Consider the following 24348-nt stretch of genomic DNA (forward strand, 5'->3'; position numbering starts at 1 on the left):
ATGCAATGTTATTCAGTTGCAACTTTCAACATATGGGTAAGCTTCCATTAATGTTATTTATTTTATGCTTGTTCTTATTATTGACGACTTTATGGATCAATGTTAATTAATTGTTGAGAAACAATGTACCGATTTGTAAAATGGAAATAGTATCAGATTATAAAGAATAATAACTAAGGTTTAATTGTACTTCATTTATTATATGGATATGGCTATTTATGCAACAATGTTTGTTACCCCTAAAACATAGGTTTGTGAACATTGCTTTGGTAGAAAGGGACTTTGAGCTGTTCATTTACAACCATGGCCTGAAAATTACATTTTTGATATGTTATTTATAAATGTCAATGAATTCTCATGAAAAAATTGAACCTATCATCGTTCTCATAATTTTGATTATGATCAACTTTATATGTATGTGATAAAGAGCAAGTTTAAAAATGTTTTATATCTGCTTTTGTATAGTAAATATCTTCTATGAGTGGGATATTTACCATACTTTCTGCTGGAACCGATAGAGTTCTGTGGGGTGTGGATTTGGGTCTCGATGGAACTGGTGGATTGGAGGTCCTCTTGTTACTTTGTCCTATCTCGTGGTTGATCTTTACCCCTCTCTCTCTCTGAGGGGTCTTGATCTTACAGTGGTGACGTTGAGGTGCTTGAGTTTGTTGTTAGTGTGCCTTCTTGTTTTCTTGCAAGCTTTTTTCTGTTTTTTCTTGTTTTTCTTAGAGCTCGTTTGGATTCTGTGTACCTCTCTTGTAGGTAGGTATCTACTCAATCAACTTTTGATTTATCAAAAAAATTCTTTGCCTGTAATCTTCTGTATTAGATTTTGTTTCCTTTTTACTTCAACTGCAGTTAGTACATGATCTATTTTTCATGAAATCTAAATTTTCCTTTTGTCTGATCTTTTAAATTTGTGACTACAGGAAGTATTGCAGATGCATGGGTTGATTTTGTTGCAGTATTCGACTCGGTCCCTTGTATTTGATTCATTTGAAGTTCCTTCCTAGTATTGCAAAACATTTATAATTTGTTATTACTTAAATTAAATACTTCATGACCCAATGTTCAGTGTATTTGGGGAGTTATGCAATCTTTATAGGACCTTATGTATGTCTGGATGAAATTGTGTTGTAAACTTGTAACAAGTATATTATGCTGTGTTTGTTTTTTATGACCTTATATCAATAATCTCCTCTTTTAAAAATGATATAATATAAAATATTATAAATGATAAGTACGTTGTTGAGGTAATAGTGATAGTTCAGAAAATAGTTAGATAGTGTAGAATGCTTAGTTGATAGTTGAATAATAGTAGCAAATAGTGTGAGGATCATTTAGAGCAACAATATATTTTATTGCTCTCCCCTTGGATACATTACAAATGAGCAATGGTTACATATTTATAGGTGTGGATGGCATATTCTAGATCCTTTATTCTAGATCATTCATGATATGTCCTAGTACTTACATATTCTACTAACTACTCAAGTAATCTAGAAAGTTCTACAAGTTTACAACATCACTTAATAACTATTAATTATTCTACAACTTACTAATGAATTCTAATAAATTCTAGAAATGTGGATCATATTCTAACAAAGTATATTGTTAAACTCTAGAAATAAGAAGTTTTTTTTTTAAAAAATTAAAAAAGTAAATAAAATAATTAAGGGAGAATCGAAGGATATGTATCCTCTACTCGTTGTTTTCCTACTACAACGATGTCTAATGCATCATTCTCATCTGATTCATTAATTCAAATTCAATGATTCACATAATTTTTTTTTTAAAAAAAAAAAAAACAGAAGATGAGTAGATAAACTTGTCTTCTTCAAACCGAGATTTAATCCAGTTGAAACTTGTCTTCTTCAAAAATTCAAACTACCTTATATTATCTTAAAATAAAATTTTAATTTCAATAAAAAACGCATTATTCAATATAGAGTAGATAAACCAAATCAAAGCGAGTAGATGAACCAAATCAAGGATGATGATGAAACAATTGGTAGGGAGGTATATGAAAAAGATTAGAGTCACTTGTTTTACTCAGTATAAGGCCCGTTTGGTATGCAGGATATGATAAGGTATAAGCAGGATGACAATTATCCTTAGTTATCATATAATGCGTTTGGTAATACTTTATTTTTAATAAATACTCGCTCATACTTTAATTATTCTTCTAAAAAAAATATTTTTTAATTATTTTTTAATACTTTTAATTTTATAAATAAAAAATATAAATAAGTAATCAAATAACTTTATATAATTTTAAATAAAAATTATGAGAAAATAAGCAAGTGAATTTTTTTTATATGAATTATGATCAAATAAGTAACTCAATTGATAAGCGAAAAAATAAATAACTCAAGTATATATGTTAGATAAGCTAAATAAATACATATATGATATATCTCATATGTAAATAATAAAACTACCATTGCAAAAAAATTATATTTTATTTGTTATGAAATTTAAATTAATATCTGATGACATTCAATTATAAGCGATTTTAAGTATCATTTTAGGGTAGTTTTAGAGTAATTGAAGACCAAAAGCAAACAAAAACTTGAAAAAATAAAGTTATTTGATAAAGAAGCAAGAAAAAGTGAAAAAAAACATAAAAATAAGACAAAACGGCAACAATAGTGTGAACCATCATACCCACAACGAGCGTGACACGATGATGAATGCTGTTGAAGAAAAAAACTATTTAAAAATGTTGAGATCAAAACTTCATTATTTTTTATTAAAGGAAAATGCTAAACAGTGTTCCGGGGCACTAGTTAAGGATGCAAAAATAGTAATTTGACATTGGAATTTGTGCAGTCAACTTCTCAAAAGTTTAAAAAATGTTATTTTCTTTTCAAAACTTTCTAATTTTGGTTTCCTTAACCAGTGCCTGGGAGCACCGGTTAGCATGACCCTTTATTAAATTGGGACCAAAATTCTATTAAACCAAACCCATTTCAAATGAAAAGGAATGGAAGGAGTAGCAGGAAGCGAGAACGGGTAGCTATAGCATGTTCATCATCATCGCTCAAACAGAGTTGTTGGATTCAAATCCAAGGTAAGGTATTCATTCTAAAAAACACACTTTCATTGACTTGGATTATCACATAACCGTTATTTATTTATTGGAATTAATAACTAACTAAGAAAGTGAAGTTTGTGTAGATACATAGATAGAATAGAATGAAACCTTCTAGTTTATTTATTTAGCTCATACTACTTTGATTGTATAGCTAGATAGTTTTGGGTATGGTTTTTTCGGATTGGGTGTAGTACTATTTGTACTTTTTCTTTAAAAGTGGATTGAGTACCACTTGTAATCTTTTCCAATTCGTTTTTTATATATAAATATCATTTTGCCGTTCAAAAAAAAATTTAACTCATACTACTACTGTTATATGAATTGTGTTAAATCTGAATTGATTAGGTTTGAAGAGGGCAAAATTCACCCCCGCCGCGCCTGTTGCCATGCCATGCCACGCCACAGTTTAGTGCGGCGTGCCCCTTATGTCCCACAAATGAGTGGAACATTTGTTCATTTCACACATTAAATAAACAAGAGTGTTAGCACCAATCACTTTTTTTATTGGTTGGAATCAATATGAGTCTCTACTTTATAAATAGGTTCCACATAAAGTGAGTGTTAGAGAGAGTATTGAAAATAGAATGTTCATAACACTCCACTTAAAAAATGATATAAAGGAAATAAAGATAATATTAACTTTACCATATTACTCATTTTAAGTATTAGTCTATTTATCTTTATCATATATCCAATAATTGAAGCTTTAAATCATTGCTAGCTAGCTGTAAAGTTTCTCAATAATTAAAGCTTTAAATCATTGCAATAAACCAAGAAAGAAAAAGAAGAATAGCTGATAGAACTTGAATTCCAGTGAACACTACTTTATTCTCTTGATACTAACTACTGCAGATTGAAGAAATTAAGGGGAACATTGTTTGCTGCAGAACTTGGTTTGCAGTGACCACTTACTTATTCTCTTGATGCTAGTTACTGCAGATTGAAGAAAAGGGAACATTGCTCAAAAGATTTGAGCTAGTATGCGTTGAAAGTGCAGAAAATCAGGTATAATAATTTCATTTTTCAATTTTTTTTTTTTTAGACTAATCGCATTTTCATACTAGTTGATCCAGACTCCTCCTGTTTTCTCGATCAAACTAGTATTGTTGTTATATATATATATATATATCAATTATCAAACATAACATAAAAAGTTCTTTCTGCTTTAGGTAACTACTAGATTGAACCTATACATGTTTAGTCTTTGCTGTTTTTGTTTACAGAATTGTTCATTGTTTTGTTCCCTCTGCAGATTGGAGAAAAGAAGAAGATTGTCACAAGACTTGAGCATGCGCTGAAAGTGGTTATTTGTAAATCTGTTGGAAAACAAGGTAAAGAAATATCCACTGTTGGTTGGCTTTATTCTGTTTATTTATTCAGTTTTTCTGTCTCTAGATGATTTCCATTGACGGTCTGCACTCCTGGCTACATGATCAATTTTTCATAGCTTGCTTGTTTTCAATGATGAATTGTTATTTGTAAATCTGTTGCAAAGATTTTAATCAGAAAGGTGAATGTCTGTTTGAACTTTCTTCGGTAGATTTATGAAAAAAACTATAAAATTTCTTTGTGAAAAGTGTCATCAAGTTCAATTTTTCAAACTATGTCTGTGAATATAGAAAATCAGTTTTACTATATCAACCATTTTCATTTACATTACATAATACAATACAATATATGTATATGTGTGTGTGCGCGCGGGTGCTCTTCAGATCAAGCTAAGTAGCTAACTACTAAACTAACTGCGGAGAAAAAACCCAAAGTAGGCGACGACATCTATAACTAAACTTATCTTTTATTTATTTTGGTCAGCATACCATTCATTCTATATTTCTTGCTTGTAGAATTGACTAAACTAAATAATGTCTATTTAAGTTTCGTTGAACATTTTTAAGGCTAACTTTGATCTATTGATATTGATTTAGATGGCGGGTTGCTTGACTGATTTGGCGAAGACATATGTGGAAAAATTGATAAATGGGGCAATAGCAGAGACACGTCCTGTATTTTGCTTCACATGCATTGCTAATGAGTTCGAAGAAGAAAAGGTTAGGTTGGAAGCAGAAAGAATAACTTTGGAGCAACGTGCTAAAGTGGCAGCAGGAAGAGATAAAGATATTCAAGCTAATGTTTGTTTTTGGGAAAAGGAAGTCGATAAGATCATTCAAGAGGACATCAAAACAAAAAAAACATGTTTTTTTGGATTATGTCCTGATTGCATATGGCGATATAAAAGGGGAAAGGAGTTGGCAAATAAGATGGAGGAGATTAAACGATTAACAGAAAAGGGAGAGAAACTGGAAAACATTGAACTCCCTCGCCGTCTTCCAGATGTTGAACGTTATTCATCTGAGTATTACATTGCTTTTAAAAGCAGAGAGTCAAAATACAAAGAACTTCTGGATGCACTAAAAGATGACAACAACTATATAATCGGATTGCAAGGGATGGGAGGCACTGGAAAAACTACATTGGCCAAAGAAGTGGGTAAAGAGCTAAAGCAATCTGAACAATTCTCTCATGTCATTGACACAACTGTGTCGTTTAATCCTGATATAAAAAAAATTCAAGATGATATTGCTGGACCTTTAGGACTGAAATGGGAGGACTGTAATGACTCAGACCGACCCAAAAAACTGTGGAGCAGATTAATAAATGGTGAGAAAATTCTTCTAATAATGGATGATGTGTGGGATCGAGATATACCTCTTGATTTTGATCAAATAGGAATTCCAAAACGAGACAATCACAAAGGTTGCAGAATTCTTATAACCACACGCAGTAAACGAATATTCAACAAAATGGATTGTGATAAGAACATTGAGTTGGAGCTCTTATCTGAAGAAGAATCATGGACCATGTTCAAAAGGTATGCTGGAATAAGTGACAGTTCTTCAAAAAATTTGATCAGTAAGGGACGCAAAATTGCTAACGAATGCAAACGATTACCGGTTGCAATTGCAGTTATCGCCAGCAGTTTAAAGGGCCAACAACTTCGCAAGCATGAATGGGATGTGACCTTAAAATCCTTGAAGAAGCATGTGTCCATGCATGGTGTTGATGATTATTTGGTGGGAATTTATAAATGTTTGAAGATTAGCTATGATTATATGAAGGATGAAAAAGCCAAGGGGTTGTTTCTCTTATCTTCTGTATTCCCAGAAGATAAAGAAATCTCTATTGGAGTTCTAACTAGACTTGGCATTGGAACAGGCCTTCTTGGAGAAGATTATGGAAGCTACGATGATGCTCGAAACCAAGTAGTTGTAGCCAAAAATAAACTCATAGATTCTTGTTTGTTGGTGGAGGTCGGTGAAAGACTTGTAAAAATGCATGATTTGGTTCGTGATGCAGCTCAATGGATAGCAAACAAAGAGATTCGAGGTGTAAATTTGTCTAACAAAGATCAAAAATCATCGGTTGAAAGGGAAAAGAATATTAAATATTTGTTTTGTGAAGGGAAGGACATGGATTTTTTTTCCTGTAAGTATGATGGTTCCAAACTGGAGACTCTCATTGTCAACATGGATAGAGATGAAGACCACAAATGTACGGAAGTCCCAATTTCTTTCTTTGAAAATATTGTTAAGCTTCGAGTTTTATACTTTTCAGCTAATGGCAAACAACCTCTATCATTGCCACATTCAATACAGTCATTGGCGAATATTCGATCTATGTTGATTGAACAAGTGGATTTAGGTGACATCTCTGTTTTGGGAAACCTGCAAAGTCTTGAGACTCTTGACTTGATTAAATGCACAATCATTGAATTGCCACACAAAATTACAAAATTGGGGAAATTTAAATTGTTAACCTTGGCAGGATGTGAAATTAGAAGGAATAATCCATTTGAGGTTATTGAAAGATGCTCAGCACTTGAAGAATTGTATTTTCTTGACAGTTTCAACAGTTTTTGTCTAGAAATAACCTTACCTGAGTTGCAAATTTATCGTGTTTGTAAAGAGTGGCATGTGATGAATTATTCATTATCAAAATATGTGTCTTTTTGTTCAGGTGATGATGCATATTTTTTTTCAAAAGAAACATTCAAGTATTGCATGCAAACAGCAGAGGTTCTTCAACTAGATGGAATTAAGGAGGGATGGAAAAATCTGATGCCTGAGATCGTTCCTATAGATCTAGGTATGAATGATCTTGTTGAGCTTCGTTTGCGTTGTATTTCACAGTTACAGTGTCTCATTGACACTATTGGTTCTCAAGTACCAAAAGTATTGTTGAAGTTGGTTGTACTAGAACTGAATAGAATGGAAAATTTGAAAGAACTATTCAATGGTTCCCTTTCTTTCGACTCTTTGAAGAATTTAGAGAAGCTATTGATAAAGGATTGTCAAAATTTTCAAAGTTTGTTCAATTGCAAGCTAAATCTCTGCAATCTAAAGACTGTGACACTCCAGAAATGTCCAATGTTGGTTTCCTTATTTCCACTGTCAACTTTTCGGAACCTGGTGCTGCTAGAGAAATTGCATATAGTTGATTGTGAAGGACTGAAAAACATAATAAAAGATGAAAGAAGAGAGGAGGAATCAATAGAAGAAATAAATGAAAGTGATAATGATAACAAGAGTTATGGCTCAATGTTTCCAAAATTAAAAGTTCTTCATATTGAGGGATGTCACCGATTAGAATCAGTACTTCCCATCCTCTCTTGTCAAGACCTTCAGGTACTAGAAAGTATTAGAATAATAAGATGTGATGAGCTGAAATACATATTTGGAAAATACCAACATGTTCAACTCGGTTCACTAAAACAAATACAGCTTTGTCAATTACCAAATTTCAAGGATATTTTTCCAAAATATTCTCATTCCATCTCTTCGCTCTTGAACGAGCCATCTTCCACTTCTAGAGATGGTTTCAAGGCACAAATACAATTGGAACCTATCAAATGCAATATATTTTCTTGGAGTTGTGTATGTTGTCATGGTCATGCGACTAAATATCGACACAAACTTGGAAGTGTGTCAACTACTAGAATCCCATTGGCTTATGAGGATCAACTGCAGGACAACTCAACAACATCAGTAACACTCTCACCTTTTTATGTTATATTCTAATACGTTCTCTTTTTAATGTGTATCTTTTATCTCCTACTGATAGCATTTATGCATAATAAACATCCCAAACTTAAAGATTTTTATCTCCTGGAATCCCATTGGCTTATGTGTATCTTTTTATCTTCAAAAAGCTCGATGCACAAAATTAATTTTATATAATGTAAACCTATATCTAGGACTTATAGAAGAGAAATGTTATATATTTGCATTTCCATAACTTGTATGCACGCTTCATTAATGTTAGGGTTGATATTTAGTTCATTTATGTTGCGATTACATTACAGGTATCGCATTCACGGTGTCTTCAAATATGGGAACGTGTTCAATGTCTTCCAGTACAACCGCATATCATGTGCAATATTAAAGAGATTACATTGTCTCATTTTTTGAAGATAAAATCAGTGTTTACGCTGTCTATTGCTCCAAGAATGTTGGTGGAAACTTTGAGTATTAGGAACTGTCATGAATTGAAGCACATATTAGTAGACATTGGAGATCATGACAGTGGTGGAAATAATTGGGGCGATGTCTTCCCAAAATTGAAAAGTGTCTATGTTGAAGATTGCATGCAGTTGGAATACATAGTTGGACAATACAGTGAAAACCATCAAAACCACACTGAGATTCACCTTCATCTTCCGGCATTGCAATGTCTCAATCTTTGCAATCTGCCAAGTTTAGTCGCCATGTGTCCCAAACAATATTGCACAACATTTCCACCTTTGAAAGAACTTGAACTCAAAAAATGCTACCAGATTGCTATCAAATCTATTGGTGAATTCATTATTCATTCAATTTCAGAATCCCTGGACAATATAAACATGAAGGTATCCCTCTTTCCATATATCTTTGTTTTTTGCCAAAACAATCAATGATTTCAATCTTACTCAAAAAAATTTATTGGATTGCAATTGATTATTTACTTACATGTAGGAATTGACTGGGAGCGTGGAGCATTTTAGTGCTTTGGAAAGTCTCATGGTATATAACTCAAAAGCAGAAAATATATTTTGTCTCAATGAAATAGATGGACAACAAATAAACTTAAGGTTGCAAAGAATTGGGTTATATGATCTGCATGATATGATGTTTCTTTTTGTTGGTCCCAAAGATTCATTTGCACTAAAAAACCTTACAAGCATAAAAATCGTGCGATGTGAAAAATTGGAAATTGTCTTCTCCACTTCCATTTTAAGATGCCTATCACAATTGCTTTATCTAAGAATAGAAGAATGCAAAGAGTTGAAATATATCATTGAAGATGACATGCAGAATCAAAACTTGTTAAATTCCTTGTCCTCAAAGACATGCCTCCCAAAGCTAAAAACACTTGCTGTAGTGAAGTGTTACAAATTGAAATGTGTCTTTCCGGTCTCCATATGTAAAGAGCTTCCCGAGTTAAAGGCTCTGGTGATAACAGAAGCAGATGAGCTCGAGGAAATATTCAAAAGTGAATGTGACCAGAAAGTCCAAATTCCAAATCTAAATATTGTAGTATTTGACAAACTACCAAGCCTCTTCCAAACCGAAGGAATTCAATTTGAGGCGGCAAAAAATCGTTTTGTTCAAAATTGTCAAAACCTTTCTTTGACTTCAACATTAACTCCTTCTGTCATCTTTGACATTCAATATCGCCTAGGCACAGGTACACAACATACCCAATATTTTTTTTAAACAATTACATGTTGGTTTTAATACATTATCATGCGATGTTTATAAAATATAAACAATTGAAGCATCTAGAGTAGAAATGTGCATGAATAAGTATTTTAAAATGTAAGAACATATAGAATTACCTATATCCTTATTAAGAGAAGGTATATAAAAGTGGTCAAATTTTAATTATTAGCTAGGCATAAACAGATAAACAATTGTGTCCATGAGGTGCTAGCTCAGTGGTAAGAGTTTAGTTATGTAACCTCGAGGGACGGAGTTCAAATTGCCTTAGAAACAGTTGTGAAATGGCTTTTAGTGCAACTTTAATTAATAATAATTACCTCTTTCTTTCATTATTTTTTTAAAAGATATACAATTAATATATTGCACATCTAGTGAACATTTTGGTTTTGTTCTTAGGCTTGCTAGTTACTATCTAATGATGTTAATCTCTAATATTTTCCTATAGATTTTGAAACAATGAAAAATCTTTTGAATCCATTTCAACAATTACAACAAGAGTCCAAAGATCACGATCCTGGTGATGAAAATCTAAGTGCAGAAACCAATAAAGATAATTCTGTTGGGATTGAAGTTGAAACAGCATTAGGACACGAGTTGACTTCTTCACAGGTCAATATGAATATATTTATTTGAGCTACCAACACCTGATTACAATAATGATGAAATTGTCTTTGAATCAAACATGCTATTTTTTTTTTTTGCAGATACAAATGAAACAAATACCGGAGGCACAACATGAAATTGTTGAAAATGATCCTGATGTAGAGATACCATCAGTAGCACTATTACCAATGAATTTAGAAGTAATTTGCAGGCCATGTCAAATTCCCTCGGATATTTCTCTCCATAATACTCTTTCAATAGTCTAAGGCCTTATATTAGTAATGGATGTTGTTAATTAATAGCTTCATATTATTATTACTAATGAATTTGTTAATACTGCAGTTGGTGAATGAACAATCAATGAGTCAACAATATTTGACGAACCAACAACATCCACATGCAGAAATTGATACTGTTGTCATACCTTCTCGGGGAAATGATGTAATAATAAGCTAAAAAAAATAGATTTTACATCAAGTGCTTCTTAAAAATATACTACAGCTTATTTACATTTTCCTGCTACACAGTGTTTGAATGAAACAGAGGACCAACTTAATCATGAAGGTTATACACCAGTCAAAATTGTAGCTGCAACTATGTCTACTATTTCAGATGCAAGGAATGAGTTACCGATACAATTGGTTTCTCCTAAACAAAAGGCATCTACCCTATTTTGCTTGTTTTCTTTTATACTCTTTTCCGATGTTGGAATTGAATTATTCTACCAACTAAAGCATCCTTTTATTCTACTAACTGTGTAGGAACAAGATGTTGACGTCGGAGAAACTATGGATACTGCTAAGACTAATGATGATCAAGGTGAAGACTCTTGGGATCAATTTTTTTTTTCTTATGTTACATCATCACCCTTTTTTATTTTGAAGTTCAACTCTCTTCTCTCCCAACCTTTTGTCCAGTTTCTCCAAATGATGATGTTGTCATGAAAGTAAGCTCAATTATCGAGGAACATTTTTCTAAGGATGATGAGTTTAGAGTTTCAAAATCGAAGCCCTCTCCTAGCAATAATATTCCTTTGCCTCTTGCATTTCAGACTCCTTCAATGCCTTATGAAGGTATTTTCTTCCTTAATTTTACTTTTTTATGATTTTGTAGTTTTGGCACTTGAAGCCTTGATTAGTCTTTTGCTCATCACTATCAGTGAAAACTTCTCAAATAATGGAAGATTTTAGTTCTCCTTCTCTTGTCATGCGGGAGCTTGAGCAACTGGTCTCCAAGAAGCATTTGGATTATGAAAATTTGTCTTTGTTGACTGATTTTCTTGTTAAGCATCCTTCGGTTATTTTAAGGGACACTTCACTAAGTAACAGATACAAGGGTTATGCATACAACTGCCTAGCTGAGCTATTGAAATTCCTCCAAACACATAGTGTGTTGGATGTGCTAGGTTCATGCCACTTTGAATTTGTTGAGATATTACAGGATGTGCGCAGATTTGGTTTTGATAAGGATTGGTTGGATGGTGTCGAAAAGCGAGCTTTGTTTCCTGATTTGCAATTCTCTCAAGATGCATTGCTAACACTATTGGATTCCAAGAAACAGGTTACCAAGGATGTTGAAGTGATGCGTTCGAAGATAGACATTTTAACTCAACATGTTGAAGATCTTAAGCATCAAAAAATTCAGAATCACTTTACGATAAAATGACTCGTTTTATTATAAACTCTATAGTACACCTTGAACCTTAGCCAGGACATTTATCATCCTCAAATCACAACCAAAAAATTCAGAATCACTTTACGATAAAATGACTCGTTTTATTCTTTTTTTTTTCTTCTTCTTTTGAATCGCTCAAATGACATCCATTAAAACATGTTTTGCTGGTGGACGGTGATTTCATATGATAATTGAAAGAAAATGGATTGTGTTTTAGATAATTGAAAGAAATTGGATTGTGTTTTAGAGTTTTTAATTGGGAAAGTCGGTGATGATTTCATGTTTGGATCTGAGTGACGCAGTACAAAAGTATAAATGATTAACAAGCGATAATCTTATAACAAGAACAAAGGTGTGCAAGCTTCTGGAATCCGCCAGAAAGAGTAAATAATTTGGAATCTACCAAATTTGAAAAAAATCTCTATAATTTTTATTAAATAAAAAGGTTGTCTGTAAAAAATAAAAATAACAAATCTCCTAAAAAATAGTAAAAGAAAATAAATCTAGCTAAAACATAAAAATAACAAATCTATTTACGAAATCTTTTACAAGTAAAAGGAATGTTGAGTTGCTCACAATCAAGTATTTTGATGATGTGGCACTCTATAAGAAAAGTTTACAATCTCTATTAAAAAACCTTTTCATCATCTCCTTTAATTAAATCATTTTAATTATCAATATATCAAATTATCACTATATAACTTCTTACAATTATCATAAAAAAACCTTCTTACAAATTATGGCTACCAAATCCATAAAAAATTTATACGGAATACTCTTCTTTTTTACTCATCATGTTGCATTGCAGAACTATATAACTTCTTACAATTATCATAAAAAAACCTTCTTACAAATTATGGCTACCAAATCCATAAAAAATTTATACGGAATACTCTTCTTTTTTACTCATCATGTTGCATTGCAGAACTATTTACATACTCAATAGTGTTCTAATGCAAAATCTAAAATAAATAATTTGTTTGTTTCACTAATAAAAAAATTTATACTACTTTTTTTTTACTTTTCATATGATGATGATGTGGCACCTCTAAAAAAATTTCATGCAAAATTTAAAATAATTAAATGTTAATTCTTTTTTATTTGTTCAATTATTTTATATTTATTTATTGTTTGAAATTCTAACATTTTATAAATTTATTTTCAACTATTTATTTATTTTATTTATTATGATCTACAACACAATTTCCTTTTCTGAACTATTTTTTTTCCTACTATTGAGTTCTTTAATTATTATGATGATCTAAAAGATTATTTTTTCTATTATTGAATTCTTTTTTGTTGACAATGAAAGATATATAACATTTTGGTGGTCCGTATAACAACATGTCAATTGTGGCTCCTTTGTCTTTCTCTCATCTACTTTATTATGTAACTCCCACTTAATCATTCCCTCATTTACTTTATCATGTAACTCCAAGTAATTAATATTTGTAACCACTGCATGTGTGACTCTCTATAGCCAAACTCTTCGTATTTTTTTTTGGGTCACATCCTAACACTCTTCCTATATTTTTTTTTGAACAAGCCTAACTCTTCCTATATTCATAACATGGTTAATTGGTTCCTATATAAATGTGTTCATTCCTCCTATACTCATCACCTTTCACACCCAAGAAATATTTTAATTACACAACTAAGAGAGTTACCACATCATGTCTGCTTCTCAAAGTAATGCCAATAAGTAAGCATATTGTTCTTACATTTCATACACCTATGCTCTTCACATGCAATATTTCCACTTACATAAGACTTAACCCTTTATACATATAAAATCTTGGTTTGTTTTCCTTACAGGCCAACAGGAGCTGGAGATCATGTCGCATACAGTTTTTTAAATAACCTCGACAATGCGACAAATGAAAGTAGTATAAAAGTGTGCATTGCTAGAATGTGGGACAATCTGCAGATTCAACAAATATTTAAGGCTTCCTATTTTAGCGATATGGTATAATAATTTATTAGTCTAATTTTTAAGCATCCTTTCTTATTTACTTATATCGATATCGATTAATATGAATATGACTATTTTTTCATGTGAAGGAAACAAACAGGATGTGTATTTTTATTGATATAATGTTTGTTACTAGAAAAATCTTCTTTTTTTGTGTATTATTTTATTAGTCTAATGTTTTAGCTTATTTGTTTCTTATATTCTTATGTTGATTAATGGGAATATATTTAATTTCTCATGTGAATAAGTTGAAGAGGAGAAAAGAGACTTCTTTTTATTGATTTTGTAGTGCCTTAAAATTTATATAGATTGAGGGTATGTATATTGATGTTGGAGACATTCAATCAAAGGAGGGCAATCCAAATAATTTAGAAATATAAATATATGTTTCATTTTTAAATACTATATTGTCTACAATGTGTAGGTGATATATCTCAAGAGAAATATAGAAACAAAAACAAAGTATTTTTTTTTTTTTAAGTTGACACTCAAGTCATGTGGTTCTTATAATTGTAATACAAGAAGTATATTGATTCAACTTGAATTAGAGGTTGTCCAAATATATAATCTTCATACATTTATCGTATAACATATGCCTAAATCTGGATCGGTTAAGTGTGGATTGAATATATATAAATTTTAATAGACAGTCGTATTTTAATCTAAGCACGTCATCTTAGGTTGCAATTTAAATGTTCTTTGGATAATTATCATTTGAATCAAATTAGTAATTGGAGATTTTTTATATATACAACTAATGAACATATTGTTAAATTGATTTTAATTATCATTTCTTTTAACAAAAAATTATTCCATCCCTAAAATATATAAATGATCTATTTACAAGTTATAAAAAAATGTAAGTATGCCAAAATTATATTCAAGTTATAAAAAAGTGAAAACAATTTTTATAATTTGGTCCATTTGCAAGAGATTAAAGAGTGAATGACTCTAATATTATTCGTTTATGTTTGTGTCAAAAATATTTTTCACCCATTCTTATACTATTAGTGCCTATAATTATGTGAATTAGAAAAAAAATTAAATTTTCATCTTTAATCTTAATTCAATTGTTTCACATTTTCAACTTCCACATTTTAAAAATATTTTGTAACAATATAATTGCAAGCATAGAAAAAATAAACCAAATTATAATGAATTTTGAAAAAACTAATTGTCAAACCTCTTTCCGATAGGAATCTACCTGATTTAGAGGGGATGAAGAATTTGAAGTAGTATTTCAATTTCAATTAAAAGATGAAGAATACTAATTTGTTTATGGATGACCATAGATTTCAATAAATATGAGAAACTTTAAATTACATATAGGAGTAAAGTTAATAGTTCCGTCAAGTTGTGCTTAATTTTACAAGAAAGACCAAAGGATGAAAGACAAAAACCACCAAAGATGAATCATAAATCAATGTTGGAGATTTATTTAATTTCACTCACTCTTTTTTATATCCAATAATCAATATTTTTTTTGTTTCATTCTCTCATTTCTATTTTGGAGTACTTTGAAAGTCATTATTGAAAGTTCTTAAACCAAACTAAAAACAAATTCGCAATTAAATATTATTAAATGGTTAAAAGACCAACTAAACAACAAGAAAAACGAGGGACATAATTAAACAAAGGAAAAAAATCTAAACAAAAAAAGAAAGAAAGAATTAAGCAAATTACTAAAAAAAAAACCTCTAAAAGAAGTCGATATATCAACACAAGAACTAAAATTTAGTTAAATATGAAAGATCTTGAATTGCATAGAGGAGAGTAAGAAGCTATGCTATTTGGTATGTACTTTCAAGGAATGAGATCAAAAGATGAAAAAGATAAAACTAACATATATGAATCACATTTTATAACATGAGCTTATTTCAACATTTCTCATGACTAATATTAAATTTAATTATATGTATTTATACTTATCGTAGTTATTATATTTTATTTAAAAAATATTTTAAACGTGCTTTTTAATCAAACCCGTGCAACGCACAAGTTTATTTAATGAAAAAGAATACGGAAAATCAATCTACCCACACCTTATGAAATGAATACATAAGGTCAATAAATATAATTAGGGAAGTTATTATGCTACGTGACTCAAAGAATTCCAATAATAAACATATACGTTCATAAAATTAAGAAACCATAGACATAGTAAGTATATATAAATACTAGCTAGCATGAAGATTTTATCATATATATATATATATATATATATATATATATATATATATATATATATATATATATATATATATATGTTGAGACTTTTGCAAGAAGAGTGATACATATTTTGGTATTCAACTATTCATATTGTAGGTTTTATTTTGGTGTGTTTTCAAGTTTAAAGCTTATTCTATTTTTAATATTCATGTCCATTTTTCTTACTTTGTTAAGGTTCAAATTGTTCAAAGATAATAATGGAACAGATAAATCTGGTGATTTGGAATCACCGGATGGATAACAAATTTATCCATCACTCATTCCACAAATTAGTTAATTAACACTCTTTTTTTCTATTTAATTTCATTTATAGAATAACAAATTTAGTCACAAAAAAATATTTTTATTTATTTATAAAAATAATAAAAGGTTCAAATTGATGAAAGGTCAATGAAAAGTCGTAAGTTACAAACTATTTTTATTTTATTAAAATATCAATTATTTACATTTTTTTATTAATAGTATAGGAAAAAAGTAGTTGAAAAATTGCACAAATGAAAAAAAATGATCAAAAAAAAAATTTAGAATAAATTTTAACAATAAATAAAACTCAGCTCAACAAAGTCAATATATCAGCATAAGGCAAGCATGACTACATCTAATATACAAAAGTAAAAAAACAACGGTAAGAAAAAAAAAAGTAAGAAAGCAAAGCAAGTTGCGACTATACTACCACGATGTATAAAAAGAAAATTAAGTTCTCATGCTATTACACTATTAGAATAAAATATAATGCACCTCTTCAAACTTATGAATATTAACAGATATTCACTAAAAATTATATTAATTGTCCTTAATATACACAAATCTACTATGTAGGTTAATATTAAACAATTTTTTTTTTAAATAAACTTCTTATGTTTAAATTCGAATAAAGATTATTAAATAAAAAAATTCAAAGCAAAATGAGCGGAGAAAAACCTCATAGTAAAAAAAAAACAAACAATAGACAAAAAAAATCGAGACTAATAAAATCGGGATAAAATTTCACCAAGTGAATAATTGATAAGAACGAGAGGGAGGTAAGTAGATAAGTTATTTGGCATCTTAAATTGTATAGAAGGGAGTAAGCAGTAATGTTGCTATTTGATAGGTAATTTTCAGAACACGAGATCACGTGATAAAAAATGTCAAAACCACCATACTTCTTAGTTCAACATCACTCATGAGCAATATTTTCACCAAGTATAAGTATGTATGACCTCCAACTCTTATTAAAAATAAATAAATAAGGGATACATTAAAAATAAAAAAGCAAAGTGATTTGTGACTAAAATTGCAACTCATATAATGAAAACTAAGATTTTATACGATGACACAAATTAAAATAAAATTTGATACATCATTTCAATAAAAATTATTTTAATTTTGTAACAACTTTTTTTATTTTTACACATATATAATATTGAATATAACCATATCGTAAAAAGTATTTAACAATGTATTTTAATCGAATGTATGATTATACTTATCACAATTATTATTTTTAATTTATAAAAATATTTTAATTATGTATTTTAATCGAACTTGTGCAACGCACGGGTTTACCCCTAGTGTAAATAACAACAACAATAGCAATGTTTGAATATCTCTCATACACACAAAAATTGTTTCTTTTTTCCATTTAAACCAAACGTTGTCGGCATATGTTAAAAAATTAGGGAACTCGTATATAGGAGTTTAGAAAAAAATATAAATTTGTGTTGAATTTGTCAACAACAAAATAACTTAAGTTGAATCTTGCACGGTTGAAGAAGAAGCAAAAAGAGAGAGAGAAAAAAAAAATTATGAATGGAGAAGAACACCTTTGGTTTTTGTATTGAACTCATATTACTGCAAAACTTTACAATTTAACCAATCGTCAGTTGGTTCAGTGGTGATTGGCGCTGAATTTGGTAGTGAGCACCGCGGTTCGATCCCCCGCAACTATGATTGGGAGGGGACTAGAACCACTTGATGTCAGAACTTAACCTCCGAACCATATTAAACTGGTGGTGAAAAAAAAAAACTTTACAATTTACAATGCCTTAACTTATCATTGACTTGATATCAGCATGTGATGTCCCTGGAATTAAAAAGGTTACTCCATCAGAGTGGAAGGAAACAGAGTTGTGGTTACAGCGCAACTTAGATACACAATGGTTGGGTTACAGAACTAAAGAATCTAAGAATTGTGATAAATACTCCTTCTAGTTCTTTTTATAAGTAATACTTTTGAATTTTTATTTGGTTATTTTTATAAGAAACACGCTTTAAATTTTTTCATTATTAAATACACAATTTCATTTTTACTAAATGAAATCAAATAATTCATTCTAATGATAATGCATTAATTAGAAAGGCATATTCTCCATGTTAGTCCAAGGTTACTTTTGGAATAAAACATAAAACTTTAAAATTATTAATGAGAAAATTACCTTCTTTGATCTGTATGTTTTTTTTTAAAGCGTTTCTTATAAAAAGGATCGGACGGAGGATCACTTTATCAGAACGAATTTAATTTATATGCACCGTCGGTGTAAAATTATTTTGCACATGCGTCCAATAATATACCGACACATCATGTATGGTCATTAAAAACACATGATGTGTCACATTCATTAAATGATGTGGCAACACGTCATTGGATGTATGTGTAAAAAAAAATTACACCGACGGTGCACAGCAATTAAACTCTTATCAGAACACCTCATTCAACTGTTCGGGTTGGCAAATTATTTAATGGAACACTTAATTCTTGATTGATTCGGAATAGTATGTTTCTCAAGATAGGTTTAAATTTCCTTCAGTACTCAAATTATAAGTACGCAACGCAAAACATGTATAAACTTTGTATTTACTTAGGTGATCAAAAATAGTAGAGGCAAGGAAAAAATTCTAGTTATCTTAATTGAGAGGCAAGGAGTCAAGAAATCATTTGGATGCGGGTGGAAACATTTGCTCTAGATGGCACCTCTCACTGCTAACTTCGGATTAAAGTTGCACCAGTTTGTAAAAAATGCATTCTTGCTTGGACACTTAGAAAAGGAGATGTACATGGAGATAACCCCGGATTAAAGTTGTACCAGTAATATCAAAATTAACTAACAGTTGTTCGCTTGCTGAAATATAATGGTCAAAAACTATAAAAAAACAAATCTCTCCATATTAAGCAAGATTTGTGTGTCAAGAAGTGAAATAAATAATTTTACAACAATACCCTCGTTAACTAGTTTATTTTCTCGTAAAAAAAGATAAATATGTTATTTTCCCTCTTTTATTAATTTCTCTCTTCTCACCTTTCTATTCATCCAAACCATAAAAAATTGCTATACAATTTCTCTTCCATCTCTCTTATTTCTCTCTTCATTATTTCTCTCTCCACTATCTCTCTGACATCCAAACATAGCGTAAAGCTCTTAGAGAAATTTTACTATTCATCTAAGAGTTATATTTTATATAAAGTTATTTTTTTCACAAGAATTAAAAGATTAATTTTTTTTTTGGGTTACCATGATATTGGTACAAAATTTCCACCGTCGTTGGTGATTGATTACTAATTTCCGTCGGAGAACCTGTGGGGCACACAAGGTGAGTTCTCCCCTCCCAACCGAATTTTCTCTATACGCATAAACCAGAAATCGGACTCTTCTACCGGTGCATAAAGAAGATACATAATTTACGCGGAAAAAAAAACTACTTTGTTCGGTGAAAAGAAAAATAAAATACTACTTTGATTTTTCTTATGAGGAAGGAATTAATAAGAATTTAATTTATATGCATCGTTAGTGTAAAGTTATTTTACACATGCATCCAATAATATACTGACACATCATGTATGGTAATTAAAAGGATTTAATTGATATGCAGTGTAAAATAATTTTACATTGTCAATCAATATCAACCATGTTTTCCGCCACATCACCCCACTTTCTTGTCATGACATGGCAAAATGATGGTTATTTATTGAACGATCGTGTAAAACTATTTTATACCGTCAGTGCATATCAATTAAACTCTAATTAAAAACACATGATGTGTCATATGACAACGCATTATTGGATGTATTACACCGACAATGCCCAACAATTAAACTCAATTAATAATGCCTTGACCAAAACATTAATTAAAATTTAATGACTACAGTTTTTAAGTCTATTTTATTTACTTTAACACAACATAGTCTTCTTCTTCTTAATTATCAACACCGACAACACCCAACCCAACCATCCAGAAATGTGAGCAAACCTATTTGCAACTCCCACAGATGCCGCGAAGGCGAAAACAAAGAAGACCACCAGTTCCCTCTCGGTCATTCGCAGAAGAATGGGAACCTATAATCACTACTAAGAAGCGGCGGCGGAGACGGCGATTGACTACTACCACAGAAACCCTAACATCACCACCACTGCCCACTCTTTCCTCTGATATAGTTGCGGAGATTTTGTGTAGACTTCCCGTCCAACACCTCTTAAAACTCCGATGTATCTGTAAGTCATGGAAAGCTCTCATCTCTGATAACAAATTCATCGAGAAACATCTTATCATGTCAAAGGCTTCCCGAGACCGCCACCATCTCACTATTTACCCTAGGATCGACTCACATGATCTGGAACTTTGGGATTCCATAATTCCCACTGTTTTCAGCAGCACCATGTCATCCTCTACGGTTAAGCAGACCAGACTATGGTGCCCTAATGTTTTCAACAATTTTGTATATCTTTGCTCTTGCGACGGTATCCTTTGTTTCACTATTATGTATCGTTCAGTTCTTTTGTGGAACCCTTCCATTAGAAGATTCTATATATATCCACCTTTGCCAATTAAAGATGAACGACGCGAATCTGAATATAGTTTTGGATATCATCATTTCACTCAGAGTTATAAGATTGTTGCTGTTACTAACTTTCGTGCAAAAAGAAAAAATGAAGTTAGGGTTTATACTTTGGGTATGGATTCTTGGAGGAGGATCAAAGACTTGCCATATTCTGACTTCATTATTAGACCAGGAGTATTTGTGAGTGGTACCATTACTTGGTTGGTATATGATGCCACTATTACTTCTAAACATTTCATTATTTCGCTTGATTTTGAGAACGAGTCCTATCAAAAGCTTTTGCTGCCAAATGTGGAGACGGATACTTGTATGTTGGGGGTTTTGAGAGATTTCTTGTGCATATCTGCGAGTACCGATATGTTTGTGGATGTTTGGATTATGAAGGAATTTGGAAATAAAGAGTCGTGGACTAAATTGTATCAGGTTCCTTATTGCACAGGAGTTCGGGGTCTCTATCCCCGCCACAAGGCTTTATATATTTCGAATGATGACCAATTGTTAATGATTTTTCGAGATTCGAGGCAATCGAAGTTGGGTGTCTATGATTTCAAAAGTGGTACTTTTAATATGTCCAAGATTGAAAGCTTTAATAGTGATTACATGGATCCAGAAGTCTATGTTGAGAGTTTGATATCACCTTGTTCTTAGATGCAATGTTATTCAGTTGCAACTTTCAACATATGGGTAAGCTTCCATTAATGTTATTTATTTTATGCTTGTTCTTATTATTGACGACTTTATGGATCAATGTTAATTAATTGTTGAGAAACAATGTACCGATTTGTAAAATGGAAATAGTATCAGATTATAAAGAATAATAACTAAGGTTTAATTGTACTTCATTTATTATATGGATATGGCTATTTATGCAACAATGTTTGTTACCCCTAAAACATAGGTTTGTGAACATTGCTTTGGTAGAAAGGGACTTTGAGCTGTTCATTTACAACCATGGCCTGAAAATTACATTTTTGATATGTTATTTATAAATGTCAATGAATTCTCATGAAAAAATTGAACCTATCATCGTTCTCATAATTTTGATTATGATCAACTTTATATGTATGTGATAAAGAGCAAGTTTAAAAATGTTTTATATCTGCTTTTGTATAGTAAATATCTTCTATGAGTGGGATATTTACCATACTTTCTGCTGGAACCGATAGAGTTCTGTGGGGTGTGGATTTGGGTCTCGATGGAACTGGTGGATTGGAGGTCCTCTTGTTACTTTGTCCTATCTCGTGGTTGATCTTTACCCCTCTCTCTCTCTGAGGGGTCTTGATCTTACAGTGGTGACGTTGAGGTGCTTGAGTTTGTTGTTAGTGTGCCTTCTTGTTTTCTTGCAAGCTTTTTTCTGTTTTTTCTTGTTTTTCTTAGAGCTCGTTTGGATTCTGTGTACCTCTCTTGTAGGTAGGTATCTACTCAATCAACTTTTGATTTATCAAAAAAATTCTTTGCCTGTAATCTTCTGTATTAGATTTTGTTTCCTTTTTACTTCAACTGCAGTTAGTACATGATCTATTTTTCATGAAATCTAAATTTTCCTTTTGTCTGATCTTTTAAATTTGTGACTACAGGAAGTATTGCAGATGCATGGGTTGATTTTGTTGCAGTATTCGACTCGGTCCCTTGTATTTGATTCATTTGAAGTTCCTTCCTAGTATTGCAAAACATTTATAATTTGTTATTACTTAAATTAAATACTTCATGACCCAATGTTCAGTGTATTTGGGGAGTTATGCAATCTTTATAGGACCTTATGTATGTCTGGATGAAATTGTGTTGTAAACTTGTAACAAGTATATTATGCTGTGTTTGTTTTTTATGACCTTATATCAATAATCTCCTCTTTTAAAAATGATATAATATAAAATATTATAAATGATAAGTACGTTGTTGAGGTAATAGTGATAGTTCAGAAAATAGTTAGATAGTGTAGAATGCTTAGTTGATAGTTGAATAATAGTAGCAAATAGTGTGAGGATCATTTAGAGCAACAATATATTTTATTGCTCTCCCCTTGGATACATTACAAATGAGCAATGATTACATATTTATAGGTGTGGATGGCATATTCTAGATCCTTTATTCTAGATCATTCATGATATGTCCTAGTACTTACATATTCTACTAACTACTCAAGTAATCTAGAAAGTTCTACAAGTTTACAACATCACTTAATAACTATTAATTATTCTACAACTTACTAATGAATTCTAATAAATTCTAGAAATGTGGATCATATTCTAACAAAGTATATTGTTAAACTCTAGAAATAAGAAGTTTTTTTTTTAAAAAATTAAAAAAGTAAATAAAATAATTAAGGGAGAATCGAAGGATATGTATCCTCTACTCGTTGTTTTCCTACTACAACGATGTCTAATGCATCATTCTCATCTGATTCATTAATTCAAATTCAATGATTCACATAATTTTTTTTTTAAAAAAAAAAAAAACAGAAGATGAGTAGATAAACTTGTCTTCTTCAAACCGAGATTTAATCCAGTTGAAACTTGTCTTCTTCAAAAATTCAAACTACCTTATATTATCTTAAAATAAAATTTTAATTTCAATAAAAAACGCATTATTCAATATAGAGTAGATAAACCAAATCAAAGCGAGTAGATGAACCAAATCAAGGATGATGATGAAACAATTGGTAGGGAGGTATATGAAAAAGATTAGAGTCACTTGTTTTACTCAGTATAAGGCCCGTTTGGTATGCAGGATATGATAAGGTATAAGCAGGATGACAATTATCCTTAGTTATCATATAATGCGTTTGGTAATACTTTATTTTTAATAAATACTCGCTCATACTTTAATTATTCTTCTAAAAAAAATATTTTTTAATTATTTTTTAATACTTTTAATTTTATAAATAAAAAATATAAATAAGTAATCAAATAACTTTATATAATTTTAAATAAAAATTATGAGAAAATAAGCAAGTGAATTTTTTTTATATGAATTATGATCAAATAAGTAACTCAATTGATAAGCGAAAAAATAAATAACTCAAGTATATATGTTAGATAAGCTAAATAAATACATATATGATATATCTCATATGTAAATAATAAAACTACCATTGCAAAAAAATTATATTTTATTTGTTATGAAATTTAAATTAATATCTGATGACATTCAATTATAAGCGATTTTAAGTATCATTTTAGGGTAGTTTTAGAGTAATTGAAGA

At 30.5% G+C, this 24348-nt stretch overlaps 1 protein-coding gene across 1 annotated transcript in view; it reads left to right on the plus strand.

The window, feature by feature from the left end:
- Positions 1-3660: 3660 nt before the first annotated feature.
- Positions 3661-24348, plus strand: part of LOC123918448 — a 30441-nt gene continuing 9753 nt past the window's right edge. The window contains exons 1-12 of the mRNA XM_045970508.1: positions 3661-4102; positions 4350-4428; positions 5023-8139; positions 8457-8999; positions 9106-9817; positions 10298-10461; positions 10557-10655; positions 10798-10896; positions 10983-11114; positions 11217-11274; positions 11373-11528; positions 11615-12067. Of these exons, the coding sequence (XP_045826464.1) occupies positions 5023-8139; positions 8457-8999; positions 9106-9817; positions 10298-10461; positions 10557-10655; positions 10798-10896; positions 10983-11114; positions 11217-11274; positions 11373-11528; positions 11615-12067 (5533 nt within the window). The 5' untranslated portion in view covers positions 3661-4102; positions 4350-4428. The remainder of the gene's footprint in view (positions 4103-4349; positions 4429-5022; positions 8140-8456; positions 9000-9105; positions 9818-10297; positions 10462-10556; positions 10656-10797; positions 10897-10982; positions 11115-11216; positions 11275-11372; positions 11529-11614; positions 12068-24348) is intronic.

The sequence above is a fragment of the Trifolium pratense genome, linkage group LG3 (assembly GCF_020283565.1).
Source record: "Trifolium pratense cultivar HEN17-A07 linkage group LG3, ARS_RC_1.1, whole genome shotgun sequence".
Classification (NCBI taxonomy): Eukaryota; Viridiplantae; Streptophyta; class Magnoliopsida; order Fabales; family Fabaceae; genus Trifolium; species Trifolium pratense.